Below are 16970 nucleotides of genomic sequence, written 5' to 3'. Positions count from 1 at the left end.
GGTGTTATAAAAGACTATGGGTTAAGCAGCAGTTTTTATATAGAGTTTGAGAGGGTGAACAGATAAAGTTGATGGCTACAGACCAGGTTTTCAACACTTCACAGACATTGTCTGAAGCCCATATCAAGAGCTGGGCTGTCGGAGCTCTTCACATGACACCTCTGACACCGCCGGTCAGCAATCATAACAATAACTTACTGTGACTTCAGGTAAATGAGAGTTTCTTGCAGGATGAAAAGAGTCTTGAGCTGAACTTGGACGGACCACAAGGTCAACTGTCACTGTCTGACAGCTTTATATTCTCTGTCCTGCTGCTTGTAAATCACTGCTTTTATCATCTGCACTTCATCTGTGCCTTATTTCAAAGTATGTACATAAAATGACTTTATATCAATAATAGCCTGATGACCTGCTTGTGTTGTCACGACATGTATTTGCACTGGTCATAATTCACTGGACATTCGTTCCAGCATCCATACAGAAGACAGCACAGCGTTGTCATAAATGATATTTGTAAAATGTGCATAATTAAAATTAGTTAAATAATCCACAAATTAGATTATCTGTCTATCTAAAAACATTAAACCATTTCTGAAAGAAAAAAAAAAACTCAGACTAAAACCACACATCACTCTGTAAACTTTTGATCCTGAAATTCCGCACGTAATCAGTATGATGGCCCCTTCATCTCTGTGAAGCAGCAATTGGCGCTCTACAAATATTTTGCCTAATGTAGGGCCAAAAGCAGCAGGTTAAATGGGGTGTGAAAGTCTCTGGATTATTAAGAATTAACAGGGCAGAGTTAATAAATCATGTCACGTCAGAGGCTACAAGAGACACATGCCAACCTCCGCCGGCCCCACAGCCCAAACTCTGCACCCCAGACTTACTTTCAATCACACGCAAAGTACACCACCTCTCTAAATACACACACGCACTGTTCCTTCCAAGCAACGGCCACACTTGACATTCAAAATGAACTTTTTTATTATTTACAGTCAAGAATGCTACAGCGTGAGCATGATAAGATTTATCCAAGCAAAATAATCCTCATTTTATGACGAATTACGGACTTGAAAGGAAAAAAGTTACATTCCATTCCAAAACTGCTTAAAGTAAAATGAAGCACAACGTTGTCGGGAAGAGTAAGTTTTTCACTACATTTTAAAGCATTTTGCTTAAAAATGACCAAAGCACTGAAACATATTTATTTTAGAAATGACTGAATAAATGAATGAATGAAAAATATCATATTTAAAATTTGTAAATAAACAAAACAATCAAACAAAAAATTATGATTTAAATGGTGCTGTAATAAATTTAAAGTTAAAATATTTATATTACAATACAATATGCTGTAAAAATAAGTAAAAATAAACAAACAATATATTAAAACTCCTAACCTTAACCTTAACCTAATTAACCTAGTTAAGCCTTTAAATGTCACTTTAAGCTATATAGAAGTGTCTTGAAAAATATCAAGTAAAATAATACTTACAGTCATCATGGCAAAGACAAATAAATTCGTTATTAGAAATAAGTTATTAAAACTATTATGTTTAAAACTGAGTTCAAAAAATCTCAGTTAAACAGAGATTGAAGGAAAAAATATACAGGGGGGTGAAAAAACCAGGGGGGCTACTTATTCTTCAAATGTATATATAGGTTAAACCTAGGATTCAGAAGGAATAAAGCGCTTTCATTCAGGCCTTTGAACACTGGACCAGCTCTATACCATGCTTGAGAGTTCATGGGGTATGCCCAACCAGTCCTGAAGGATGGAATGTGAGATTGACTAAGCAAATTGGTGCAGTGGCAGCAGTAATGCTGTCAATGTACCGGTCAGTTGTGGTAAAGAAGGAGCTGAGCCGAAAGGCAAAGCTCTCGATTTACTGGTCAATCTACGTTCCTACCCTCACCTATGGGCAAAAGCTTTGGGTCATGACTAAAAGGACAAGATCTCAGATACAAGCGGCTGAAATAAATTTCCAGGCAAAGGAGGAGGTCTCGGGGAAGACCCAGGACACGCTGGAGGGACTATGTTTCTCGGCTGGCCTGGGAACGCCGTTGGAGCTGGAGGAAGTGTCTAAGGAGAGGGAAGTCTGGGGTTCTGTTCTGAGACTGCGGCCCCCATGACCCACGCTCTGGAAATGCAGGTGAAAATTAATGAATTTATGAATGAATATATACATATATTTGATCTTGCCAAGAAAACATCGCTGTGGGGTTGTTGGAGGACTGACTGGTCTAATTAATAGCAGACTTTTTTTGAATTCTGTTATACTTCATTAAACACTTTGAAGAGTAGTACAATACATTGACTACAATGATACTAAAATCACTTAATTTTTCAGACAGTGTAAGTGATGTAATATAAGCAGCCAATTTTACACCCACAAAGTCCAATTGACTGCAAATAAACACAACAGGCTGCACCAATGTTCTCAAGTGACTAAACTCTCAAATATGAAATATTTTGGGTGCACTTGGTAATTCGTACACATTTTGAAGTATAATTTGAAGCAAAACTACCTGTTATGAAAAAAAAACCCTTTATAAAGTCTGATTAAGTCAAAAAAAAATTTTTCTATGTTCACATATTTTAGTATTAGAGAAAAAGAGAAAAACTGAAAATGGCACTACATAGCCATCGAGAAGGCTTGTGGAATGGATTAGAGAGTTTTGCTTTGATCATGATACATAATAGAGACTGATCTAGGGAGATTTACAACCTTAGGTGATTTACTGCCCTCTGTGAATCGTCTCTTGAGCTGGACATTAGCCCAACGTTACAAGAAAGAGGTCAATAAAACAGTGGCTTTCTGTGCTAGAGATTTGCCAACATCATGACATTCGCTAATATTCCATAACTGGAAACAGCTAATGTTTTATATGGGATACTCCCAGAAGGACGCGCTCTGAACTAACAACTTTAAAAAGTCTAAACATGATAAATGAATCTTCTGAACGAATTCAACTCACTATACAGAACTGAAAATAATCACAGGTTGTTCATATCAGATGTAGTAAAAAGACAAAAAGACATTTATCTTTCTCCTATAACATGGGATAACTCATTCATTCATTTTATTTCAGCTTAGTCCTTTTATTAATCAGGAGTCACCATAGCGGAATAGCCCGCCAACTTATCTAGCATATGTTTTACCCAACAAATGCCCTTCCAGATGCACCCATTCACTGGAAAACACCCATACACTCTCGTTCAATAATACACTACCATTTAGCATACCCAACATACCTATAGCCCATATGTTTGAACTTCTGGGGGAAATTGGAGTACTTAAAGTAAACCCAAGCAAACATGGGGAGAATATACAAACTCCACGCAGAAATGCAGACTCAAAGGAGTGACCTACTTGCTGTGAGGTGACAGTGCTACCCACTGCACCACCGTGCCTCCCATGGAATAATACATAGCATTTTTTAAAAAAAGAATCAGAACTTCTTTTTAAACAGATATGCAAACTGATTGCCTTTAGTGAGTGCATGGAATAAATGTTACTGTACTTACTGCGTGTTACCACACCCTCCAATCTGATGATGTTAGGGTGATCAAACTGTCCCATGATGCTCGCTTCACTGAGAAAGTCCCGTCTTTGTTTCTCTGTGTATCCAGCTTTGAGTGTCTTGATGGCCACGCAGATCTCCTTCTTAGATGGCAGCTTCAGTCTGCCACTACACACCTCTCCAAACTCCCCTGTTGAGACACATTATTTTCGAGAAAATTAAGACAAATGTGTGAAGCACTGATTTCTGTTCTAATTCAACTGTATTGATGCTAATTATCTCCCCTCACTGTAGCTGCCAGATTTAAGAATTACATGTAAACTGTGTCAACAATTAGATATAAAAAGTATATGCAGAATGATAAGACAAATTGTGAAGTTGGAATTAGCAGTAGATTTCCCTTAACATTTGTGGTAAAATATGCCTAAGACTAAGCCTTAGTAGAAGTAATTCGTTATGTACACTCTCTCACAAAAGTCTTGTCATCAATTTCAGTTGAAAGAGCAACAAATAATAACTTGACTTCTAGCTGGTCATTTGGAAAAGTGGCAGAAGGTAGATTTTTTTCGATAAATCATCTGTTGAACTGCATCCCAATCACTAAAAATACTGCAGAAGGCCGATTTGAACCCGCATAGACCCAAGATTCTCACAGATATTAGTCAAAGTTGGTAAAGGAAAAATCATAGTTCGGAGATACATTCAGTATGGGGGCATGCGAGAGATCTACAGAGTAAATGGCAACATCGACAGCCTGAGGTGTCAAGACATTTGTGCTGCCCATTACATTACAGAACTACAAGAGAGGGCAAATTCTTCAAGAGGACAGCACTAGAAGAAATACTTCCCATATTTCAGCTTTTACATCAAAGTTCCTGAAAGAAAAAAAGGTCAAGGTGTTCCAGGATTGGCCAGCCCAGTTACCAGACATGAAGATTATTGAGCATGTCTGGGGTAAAATGAAGGAGGAGGCATTGAAGATGAAACCAAATAATCTTGATGGACTCTATGAGTCAAGCAAAAATGCTTTCTTTGCCATTCTAGATGACTTCTTTTAATAAGTTATTTGAGTCATTGCAGAGATGTATGCATGCAGTCCTCCAAGCTCATGGGAGTCATGCACAATATTAATACTTTTTTCCGTAATGTTGTAATGTGCGACATTGGACCACAAAACCAGTCTTAAGCTGTGCCGGGATATTTGTAGGAATAGCCAAAATCAGAAAAAGCCAAATTAACTTTTTTTTTCCATGCCAAAATGAATAGGATATTAAGTGCTAAACATCATTAAGATATAACTCGTTCCTTAAGATCTCAAAATTCAGGGCTTCTGGTAGTACCTAGAATAGCAAAATCAAGTAAAGGAGGTCGCCTTCTCTTTCATGGCTCCTACACTCTGGAATAGCCTTCCTGGTAATGTCCGAGGCTCAGACACACTCTCCCAGTTCAAAACTAGATTAAAGACCTATCTGTTTAGTAAAGCATACACTCAATGCATCACCTAGCGGGTTCCACACAGGCTTCTGCATCTTGCTTATATACACTATGAACAGCAGCTACGCTAATTATTCTCTTTATTCTCTATTTTCACCTGGGGATACTCATCCCGAGGTCCTCAGATTAGGCGGAGTCACTGATTGGATCCAAGACCAGCGACGTGATGATCCCAAGGATTCCATATCCGGGACCAGGCCATATCCTGAGCTGCTGCTGCGCTGATGGTCGTGGGGAGTGGAGAACATGTGTCTGATTCCAGCGACGCTCCAGGGACAGACGAGTCTTCATTGAGGCCATCTTCCAGCATAAACCACGGCGAATGAAGTTCTGCACAAGACTTTTGGCCAGCGGAGAAATTAAAATGGTCGTGCCCAACTGAGTCTGGTTCTCTCAAGGTTTTTTTTTCTTCACTCCCATCAGGTGAAGTTTTTTTTTCCCTCTCCGCTGTCGCCACTGCCTCGCATGGTTCAGGATTGGTAGAGCTGCGCATCGATGAATTTGCTCTTCAGTGTTTGAACTCTCAGTAATGATTAAATCACACTGAACTGAGCTAAACTCAACTGAACTGAACTTAAACACTAAAACCTGAACCACACTGTTCCAGTTACTATGACCATTTATGTGAAGCTGCTTTGACACAATCTACATTGAAATGTAGATATTTGGAATAGAAACAGCACAAAAATTATCTATTACATTTTTTTTGCATAAATTATTAACAATATGTACAAATACACTGGTTAAATACAATTCTGTAACTCCTGACTCAACATTGCATATCTTTGAGATGTGACTATTACAGTTGTGCACATTGTGATGTCGATGCTAAAACGATATATTGTGCGACCCTAATATACATCAATGAAAACCTTAAGATGTATAAGTTCTTATATAAGTTCCAGGGATAAACGGGAGTGTTGGCAGGTATGACTTACTATGAAGACTACTGAAACAATGCCAACAGAGTTAACAACACTTCAAACCCCAGTGTAAAAAATGAAAATATATTTGCATGATATAAAAATATTAGACATCAGATTTTTTATTTCAATTACTGTCAAGCAAGTCAGCATATTGGAATGACTTCTCAGATCATATAAGACTGAGGACAAGCGAAATGTCTTTTCTCTCTCTCTCACAGAAATAAATAACATTTTTAAACAATCAATAGAAAACATTTATTCAACATTAAATAAAAAATTAATTTTATTGTAATAATCAGTTTTTATAAGCTAAATTGTTTCATAAACATCAAAACTAAGCATAAACTTTAAGCATGCTGTCTGATTTAAGGATAACCTTTGGCTAGGAAAAGCAGGACTGGTCAGTTTTAAGGCTGATGAACAGATTCCTGGCTTATATTAATTTCCAGAGCACAGACACAGGTGTAAGGCAAACTTCAAAGGCCTCACCAGGAGTACAGAGCTCCAAAAAGGATGATGTTGATAGAGACTTGGATGGACATTTGGGTAAAAATGATGTCACTTTCAAGACATTCAGGCCAGGGCTGTGTCCTGTTTGCGTAATGCGATGTGCAATTACTTTATTTCCCATGCAAGTTTGGAGAGATGGGTGAAATCCAGGCTTGGTGTCTGGAAAAAGTTAGTCAGAATAATTGCAAGCTGTCTAAACAGTGGCCACACTGGACTTGGCCAGCACTGAGATGATGCTGACCATCTTAAATATCAGCCTGGCTTAATCCGCAGCAGTGATTGCTCTGATAAGCCATGTAGACAAATGACTGTCTGTGTACCAAAATGATGCTAATGGATCATTTTCCAAGTCCCATACAAAAACATTTCCCTTTTTTCTTTGCTTGCCAAACACTATGAAAGCCTTAAAACAGTGATTTACAATAGAAGTTACATATCAAATATTGAGCGAGCTTATTTGTAGTGTGTAAGCCCTGTTGTTTGTATTCCGACTTTACGGTGGTACATCAAAAGTGAGTGGATTCTTTATTTGCAGGGTTCTGCAGCATTGTCTACAGAGCCATGAATCACAAGGCATTATCTTGATATGTGCTTCGCTGTTTAAGACATCAGGGATGCTGGGAGAGAGAGAACTGTGGGGGGTGAAATATAATATCCCAACCGGAGGTGTGCTCTGCTTACCCATGCTCCTCTGCTCTGGCAGCAGGCAGTCTATTAAAGGCATTGAGGCAGTGAGGATGAGCACTGGGAGGAACTCTTTTCCCATCTCAAAGCCACACACCTCCAGCTGTGGTGTTAAATGATTCTCATTTACACCACCTGCCATGTTTGTTACAAGTGCATTTTTGCAGGTAACTTTGTTTTACTGCGCCAAAAAAGTGAGGGATACCACTTCATACCTGCCCCAACAACTTTGTCAATGGCAATACTAGACGCATCCAGTTCCTTGGCGAATTCATGCACGGCTTGACTCGGGTCTTCGTAAGTATGCGGGTCCACATAGGTCTTAATGCCAGGCAGTCTCACTGGAAAAGAAATCATATAAATAACTCTAAAAGAAATAACAGTGCTTACAATGCAGAGAATACATGGTTAACAGCAGTTTTAATTTTTTCAACAAAAATGGCTTCACACAAACAGAAGTCACAAACAGTAAGATGGCTGAATATGCTTGCTCTGACCTGTTCATCCAATGTATTCACAACACATTATTTCACCTATAAATCATATTTTTTATATAAATATTTATTTATATTATGATCTTATTTTCATTGATGGTTCAATTCTGCATAGCTTTCAGTCTTTCTAATTTTGGGTAAACCAAACCAAACCAAACCAAACCACTGGTTTAAGTTATCTAGTTATTTAGTTATCTAATTGATTCACTAATGGTCCATTTTTACTTTAGATTTGGGTTAAAACAACACATTATTTTTGGAGTCTAAAGACAACTATGTTTAAACAAGTGCAGTACAAAATAGATTAATTATAGTTTGGTATACAACTAGATATATAAAATGATCACACTTTATTTTGATGGTCCGTTTTTTTTTAAATTAAGTTACATAGCATCTATACGCTAACTAATTCTCATTAGATAAGTAGACTATTAGGTTGGGGTTAGGGTCAGTAAATGTCTGTTAAAGGAGCAATATCAACAGATAACAAACAGACAGTCTACTAATACTCAAATGGACCATCAAACTAAAGTGTTACCAAAAAGACAAAAATGTTTTGGAAATGAAAATACTATCAAATCAATAAGGATTTTTTAATGTTTATTTTAATAAATAAGTGGAAAGTAAAAAAAAAAGACAGCATACATAAAAGCATACCTAAAAGGTGTGGCCATATTTATTGTTGCTTGGCAACATTTAGCAGATGTAAGAAAGTGGAACCAAAAGCGTAATCTAAAGGTACTGATGTTTACCTGTACAGTACAAAAGTGTACCTTTTAAAAAGGTACCACCCCAGTGACAGATTTTGTACCTTTATTTCTAAATGTGTAGCCACATTTTCTAATAGTGATATTTACTGGCTTATTATACATTGTTAGACAATGAAAAGACAATTTGTCATCTACAGAGGAAGAAAGGAAACCGTGCTTATGTTAAAACATTGGTGTGAAGCATAAACTGTGATGGTCTTTTCTTTTAAATATTGTTTTTTTTTTTGTGTATTGTGGAAAAGAGAGAAAATTAAAGGCCGAACTTTATCTTGTTTATCAGGAAATAACAGAATCGTTGTCCTTTGTTAATTGCGGCAATCTCACAAGAGTGACATGTCGGTGGGGGGGGGGGAGGGATTACTATCACCTACACACTTTAAAACTATCAGAAAAAATACACTTTACTTTATAGACTATGAGGAAACATACATTGTATTAAAATAATTACTTGGAGAGATATATTATTTATAATTAACTTAACTCAGAAAACATTTTGACATTAAGCCTGAAATTATACATATAAAAAGGTTAATTGCATTTATCTATTCATACTTTTCAATACACTTTTTAATACAAAAGGAAAAAATATAGGAATATCTGTCTAGAGCAAAAATTGCTTTCCGCTGTAAAAATACTGATGCTTGTGCCTGGGAGGTCCAGTGGAAAAAAAAAAAAAATGTTCTGTCGCAGTGGTTGTTGATTTGAATCTTAACGATAGGAAGCTAAGGTTGTCAAGAAACGCAATTTGCTGGGTTTGAAGATGGATAGGTCTATTACAAATGACCTAATCAGCTACCTAAGCTATATTCCTACAGGGCACCTCATGCAGGTTAATCTAAGAGAAATTGTGTGGGCCTTCATTAAATTTCCTTCCCGATACTTCTGCCAGTGCGAAAAATGGTAGCATATGGACAACTGGCTAGCTGTAACTCAGGAGCAAAGGGATATTATAAAAACCTCCACTGCTACTGGGTTCTTGTGGGCAGTCTGACATTTAAAAATAAATACCACAGCAAAACTATGTTTTGATTTTTACTATTTGCAAGGAATGAGTATTAAACACCTGGAAAGAACCTGAAATCTGGCAATACTGAAGGATCATTGAGATATATACTCACAGTGGCCGTTGCCAAAAGGCAGCCTCTTTTCGTCCGGATGTTTGGACTTACTGTACCTGCAAAACCTGTCAATTGAAGTAATGAAAAGGATTATTTATTCTAAATTATTATTAATTATTCTTAACAGCTTTAAGTAGAACATTTTTCTTCTCTAAATGATGTTCAAAGAGACCTGCACAGGCAAAAAACTAGAGCCAGGAACCACAGAAATGTTTGGCTATTTTGCTTTGCTATGAGGCATGACAGTGTTCTGGGGTCTTATAATAAGCCATAGATTCATGCGCTCTTTCAATGGAACAGTCTGCCAAAATCAGCCCCTCTGCATGACATGACACTTGAGTCTCATGGTGCCCGTTACATTCGGCAAAGCAGGGGCAGAAAAAATAACACAGCTTCTGCCAAGTGAATCGTCTACAACTATATATAGGCAGCAGACATGAAGGGGCAAACATTTTCATACTTCATATCTGAAGGATTGGAGATCAAGGGTCCTGGGGAGAGACTTGAGACAGCAAAGTGACAGCTTTAAGATGGGCACACTTAAACCCCTGCGTGACTGTGGCTTGAGTGACAGACAGACCTGCTAATCACAATGTAGAGCACTACAGTGAGGAGGATGATGGCCACGGCGGAGGAGATAGCGATCAGCACTACTTGGCTGTTCTCACTGGAGATAGAAAAGGCTGGGGGAAAAAGAGAGAAAGAGAGATTTTAGGAACACTTTATAGTACAGATTTCATAGCTTTCAAAGTGCCTTACTTGCTGTTGCAGGTTTATTAACAGAAATCTGCTAACGACAATTCTGTTTGCGACCCTAATATCCCATTCTCGTATCATAATAAATTTTTTTTTAACACTTTACAATAACAGTACATAAATACTGATGTATTACTATGTAAAATAAATATTATATTAATGATGAGTTAAGGTGCACACTAATCATGAACTAACTTTTACTACAACATGAGTAACAAGAGTTTTTGTGTAAATAAAGGCTACCTTAATTACTTTTTAGTACATGTTGGTTATTATTGTATTAATTAACATTTAAGTTTAAGCTAAATATCACCAACATGAGCACATAAGCTGTTAATGTATAATTATAGGTAACACTTGATTATTAATTTAAGTATTAGTAGACTGCTTAATAGCTTTTGATACTGTTCTTTCAACAAACATTTAAAGGGCACCTATGGTGAAAAATCTACTTTTCATGCTGTTTGGACATTCATGTGTGTAAGTATAGTGCATATACTGTCATATTGAGGTGAAATAAACAAACCCAGTCCTTTTTTTTTTCAAATATAACAACATAAAAACGTTGGACCAATTGGAGCAGTTTGCAGAACGACCGCAACTTTACGTAGGAGTGCAGTCCCCCCGCCCACCAATATTGATTGACAGCTGCGCGCATTAACATGTCTCCGTAGTAATGCAGAAAATCATATCGACAAGACAGGACGAGCGCAAAGCAACCGGGAATAAAAGGTCTGTTCAGTTTGCTAGGATCATCAATCATCATCAGACGTGAAGTTTTACAAGTTTAACATGGTTTAAAACGTGTGCACGTGTGTAATGAAGAATATCGATTTACTTCAGATTTCCTTCATCAGCACAGCCTCGTGTCTCTCTCACTGTCTCTTTGTGTGGGTGTGTTTGCGCTATGTATGTGTGTGTGTGTGTGTCTGCATGTCTACGCTATGTATGTGTGTGTGTGTGTCTGCGCTACTTGTCTGTGCTATGTGTGTGTGTGTGTGTGTGTCTGCCTGCGTGTCTACGCTATGTATGTACGTGTGTGTCTTGCTAGGTGTCTGTGCTATGTGTGTGTGTGTGTGTGTCTGCGCTGTGTGTGCGTAAACTCATTGCTGCAACTCCACAAAAAAATGCATCAAATACTGATTGGTAAAGTTCTTAAAGTAGTATTCCTCACAAACGTTACGTGAGATCTGCTTCATAAGGCAGCCGAGGGCGTGTTGATGCATGTTGCTGACAGGCTCGTGGGGACGGTGGGCGGGAATGAACAATAACCTTTTCCCAGCTATAATACAGACACTTCAAACAGCTATAATAAACACTGTGATGGGTGTTTTGAGCTAAAACTTTACAGACACATTCTGGGGACACAAAAGACTTATAATAAGCATGAAAAAAGGGGTAACCTATGTGCCCTTTAACTGACTATAAAAAACTTTGCAAGTACATATCATCTTACACTAACCTAAGCCCAAACCCTATCCCTAACCCCAACCCAACCTACTGTAACAGTCTAGTTATAATCTAATGATAATTAGTTGCAATGTAACTTAAGTTCAACAAATGGACCATCAAAATAAAGTGTGACATAATTATGTCTTGACTTTACTTGGAGGGGCACATTATCATTAACTCATGCTTAACTACTCATGAACTCCTGTGTTTAAACTGTTCATATAAATGCTGACAGAACACTTTTCTATTGTTATTCAGTGTAAACACTCTAGGCCGTATGCACAAGGAGTTCATGAGTAGTTAAAAATTGGGTATTCATGTGATCCTTCAAGTAAAGTCACAATACAGTTATCCTTTGACATATCATGAGTTCATGATGGTTAAATTACTTATAAACTAATGTGGTCATTATTACATTAATTAACAAACATATACTAACAAGTAATTAGGGTAGCCGTTATACACAAATGAACTCATGTGACCTATGCTGTAGTTAGTTCGTTCATCATTAGCGCATGCATTAACTCATCCTTAAGTCATAGTAATGTTTAGTTTACATATTAACAAATCAATATTCATGTAATGTTATTGTAAAATGTTACCAAAAACAAATACTTCATACAGACTTAGACGCACACAAATAAAAATAAAAAGGCAGTGTGTAAACAAGTAATTGTGGATTCAAACACACACACACACACACTTTATGGGGACTTATGGGGTCCCAAAGAAGTAGGGATTTTTGTGCTATACAATCTCTGTTCTGTCCTCCTAAATCAACACTAGCCGTAAACATAACCTTTCAAACAATTTGCATTTTTATATTATTATTATTATTATCTTTTCGGCTTAGTCCCTTTATTTATCAGGGGTCGCCACAGCGGAATAAACCACAAACTTATCCAGCATCTTTTTTTATGCAGTGGATGCCCTTCCAGCTGCAACCCATCACTGGGAAACATCCATACACACTCAATCACACACATACATTACGGCCAATTTAGCCTACCCAATTCACCTATACCACGTCTTTGGACTTGTGGGGAAACTGGAGCACCCTGAGGAAACCCACGCCAACATGGGGAGAAAATGCAAACTCCACACAGAAATGCCAAATGACCTAATTTAATTTCATTTCATTTCATTTCATTTCATTTCATTTCATTTCATTTCATTTAAAGATTCAATTTAGTGCAATTTAGTTAACTATGCTAACTGTTTTTTCTTCAGGAGGTGGAGGTGAAAACAATACTCTCTATTCAAACCATTCTTAATTGATGTTGAATCCTAGAGTTTAAATATTTATCATAAATATGCGACATGACAGCACACAGTCTTTTGCACTGCATGGTAATGACACATATTGAGAGACGACAAAGAAAAGCACATTTTGTGAGAAAATAATAGCAGCAGGAGGGCGTCACGCTAGCAAACATGGAAATAGCGAACAAATTATTCCAAAATAGTTCATACTTTTATATTTTAGGATCTGCAGTCTTTTTCACAGTATGCAATTATCAGATCAATTAATCAATTCATACTGAGAAATAAACCTCTACCATATAATTTAGATAATAAATTATTTATGATTCTAATCATATCAGACACTATAAATATAAATCCATCTTTTATCATGAATATAATTAGAAATAAAATTCCATATGGATATCATTTTCTGCATAAAGTAAGATCTCATGGGCGGCTTGGTGGACATTTCACACTAGCTATATGCGCTGAGACGCCTATAGATTCCAGATTGTGCTCAGAAACCTGTGGAGAGCCACTCATGGTATCATTTCATTACATGAGTGTGCATTGATTTCCAATAAAGGTTTTCATTAGATAAAAGGCCTTCAGCAATGCTGCTCCACAATACAACGTTTACAGAATGTTCAGTCTAAGTGCTTAATAGTGCTGCAGACAACAGCTGCCATCACGGGACAAAAGCTGCAGCTTGTATCGTTTTACCAAGTGGTTTATACTGTGTGAATGACTTGCAACATGGTGTATGGGCTGAGAAGCCAAGGGAATCGTGAGTCGTTGTCTGTATTGTTCTTTGTTCTGCACAGCTGGGAATGGACTGGTGAATGGGACTGTAAATAGGAAGCAGTATGACAGTAAATATGTAAATGCTTACAGTCTGGGCTGGTCTCGAACTCAAACTTGCGGCTGCTGCTGCCGTAACCGGCAGCAGTACGAGCTCTGATCTGCAGCAGGTAGGTGGTGTCAGGTTTCAGTCCGTTCAGTGTAACATTTGTACCCTTCGACCTCAGGATGGTGTAGCTCGTCTCTTGTTCCTGCTTTAGAAAACAAAGTAAGAACAGAAACAAGAGAAATGTGTTAGTTTGAGTATGTTTTGCTTGCAATATAAATGGCATATTAATGAATTGGATTAACTGCAAATGCATTTTTTTATTTGTATTTAATAAAATTTTTAGTCAATATTAAAAGGAAATGTTTAAAAAAACCTGTTTGGATCATAATCATAAAGATAAAGGCAAACTCATTAGCCTTCCTGTGACTTGTTAGACATTTTTTAACATAACACTTTTTTAGTAATTACACATTTCTTTTGTCATTGCCATGATGGTAGTTTTGTATAATTTACATTATTTTGCAAGATACTGTCATAATATTTGATTAAAAAGCATAGGTTAATTTAACGTAACTAGACAAGTTCAGTTAATTAGGCAAGTCTTTGGACAGCATTAGTTTGTTCTCAACTAATCAAAAATAACTCTAAATTCTTAGGGGGCTAATAATATTGACTTTACTTTTAAAAATTAAATATATATTTATAAAAGAAAAAGAAATATATATTATAATATATATATTATATAAGAAAATATTGTGAAAATACCCTTGCTCTGTTAAACATCACATTGGAAACATTTGAAAAAGATTACAAGTTTCACAGGAGGCATAATAATTTGTCCTGCAACAGTTTAAATTACATCAAATATTTAAATGGTACAGTACATACAGTTGAGGTTCAGTCTAAAAAAAAATCCTTATTTAATATTTCATTTGGATAACACTTCACAATAATGTTCATTATCTAATGCACTTATTTTTACTGAAGGAACAACATCACATAATTTATATCTCCTTTTTAAATAGTAGATCACAAAAATTCACCCGTTTGTTATTAGTTCTTATCAGCTTATTTCCATCACATATTTACTAAATATACTATAAAATCAAAGCATTTGTTAAAACTATGTCAAAATTAATGTTAACTAAGATTAATAAATAATACTTTTTATGATATTATTTACTTTTATTTGACTAACAAATTTTTTTACACATTGCCATTACACTGTTAAATTTCAATGTCAACGTGTCACAATCACCAGTTATCTAGCCTGTGCAGATCCCTGGAGAACTACACATATACCACTGATTAGAATTACAAATCCCATTATGCACTGCACACACACACCAGTTCCAGTTCTCTCCCTGATTACACTCGCACAGCTGAAAGCTTATGATAGACTAGTCAAATGGACCATATATCCTGTGACCACGACTACTCTCTGGATTACCCTCATGCTACTGTTTGTTCCTGTTTGACCATTGCCTGCAATACTCTTGAGTAAATAAACTGCATTTAAACTCTCGACTGTTGTCTAGTGTCATCGGTTGCACAATGACGTATATATGAATGAACAATTTCCTACTATTCAGTGTTATAAATAGTTAATCAACATTTTGTGGAAACTATGTTATAGATGTTCAGGATTCCTTAATGAAAGGACATTTGAAAAGCACAGCATTTAATTGAAAACCAAATATTTTAAAGATCCAAGTGCAGGATTATTTAAGTTTTGTTTAATTGAATGTGTCCCTGCTGAATGAAAGTACTCAATAAATAAATAAAAAATAAATAAATAAAATAATATAAAAAGGCAAAACCAATTATTATGACCCTAAAAAAAAGAAAAAAGTGCAACCTATGGCTAATTATTCTGTTCTTAAACAAGACTGACAAACAAATTTTGAATTAAATCATATCTCACTGAAGACGATTTAGACTGAATACAGAGAAATCAGTTCCACTGACTCAACATGAAAAAAAAAGACCAGATGGTTAACGCAAGCCTATCAAAAGCATCTAAAGCTGCTTGGGACAGTGCCAGCTCATCTTAATATTCCACCACCTTCTTTTAAGATTTTTATGGCTTTTCTAAAGATTTTTGTGGTACGTTGATCCTCTCTACAAGCAAAAACACCCTAACTGATTTATGGGTCGTCTTTGCTTTCAAGCCATTGTTTCCAGATGTTTCTCTTACTGGAAAATGAGGCAGGAGTGGAATGAGAGCGGGTGAGATTTTTAGTTGCTTATTGTATGAGTCCACAAAAAAGGGAAAACATACCACAAATAGAAGGATCAGTTATTTGTTGGTATTATCTAGCACATTCATCCATGTAACTTATCAGCCTTCATTCATGGTAAGCGTTCAAATATTCATTTGCATTTAGCCCCATCATTGACCTCTAAGAACAGCTCACTTGTTCACACTGTAGATATTAAATTACTCTACACTGAAGTAATTAATGAGATTTGAGTGCATCTTTTCGAGTGTCGGCAAACACGTAACAGATTAGGCTCTGGGTTTCGTGTCTAGACTACACATGCTAATAGAATTCTTGATGTGTGCTGGAACAGATTTTATGTGTCAGATACCACTAAGCTAGAGGTAAAGTTATATGTTATTAGCAGCAACAAATTAAAGAGCAACAAATAAAACTGAACTGATGTGATGGCAAATCCACAACAAAATAAAGCTTTCAAATTGTAAAAAATAATTATTAAATTAAAATACACAGAAATTACATAAGATTACATAAATTACATAAATTACACAGAATTATTAAGGTCAGTAAGAAATGTGAGGTTGAATACAAAATAATTAATATGTTTTAAGTTATGTTTAAGAGAGCAAAATTATTTTATAGGATTATAGTAATTGTCTCATTTTTTTTAGTTTGACTGAAATACAACAATTACTTACTAGAAAGTTATTAACTATTCTCTCCAATAAATAGCATTTGGGAAATATCTTAAAATGAATAAAACATCCCAAGAAAGCATAATAAATTGATTTTAAGTTTATATAAAAGTAAGAAAGTAAAGGTTTTAAAAAGTAATAGAATAACTTTAGTTAAGTTAATTATATTTACAAGTTTTAAAAATATACAGTTGAAATTAAAATTGTTAGCCACCTTTTGAGATTT

General features: G+C 36.1%; 1 protein-coding gene across 4 annotated transcripts in view; it reads right to left on the bottom strand.

Moving 5' to 3' along the window:
- epha3 (eph receptor A3) overlaps positions 1-16970 on the bottom strand; it is a 164931-nt gene that overhangs the window by 34876 nt on the left and 113085 nt on the right. For 2 of the 4 annotated variants that reach the window (NM_001365172.2, XM_087267147.1), the window contains 5 exon segments: positions 3533-3718; positions 7358-7483; positions 9525-9589; positions 10105-10207; positions 13870-14032. In NM_001365172.2, coding sequence (NP_001352101.2) covers positions 3533-3718; positions 7358-7483; positions 9525-9589; positions 10105-10207; positions 13870-14032 — 643 coding nt within the window. 4 annotated transcript variants of the gene reach the window in all.

This window comes from Danio rerio, chromosome 9 (assembly GCF_052040795.2).
Source record: "Danio rerio strain M-AB ecotype USA chromosome 9, GRCz13ab, whole genome shotgun sequence".
Lineage (NCBI taxonomy): Eukaryota > Metazoa > Chordata > Actinopteri > Cypriniformes > Danionidae > Danio > Danio rerio.
This window is presented reverse-complemented; position numbering and strand designations above follow the sequence as displayed.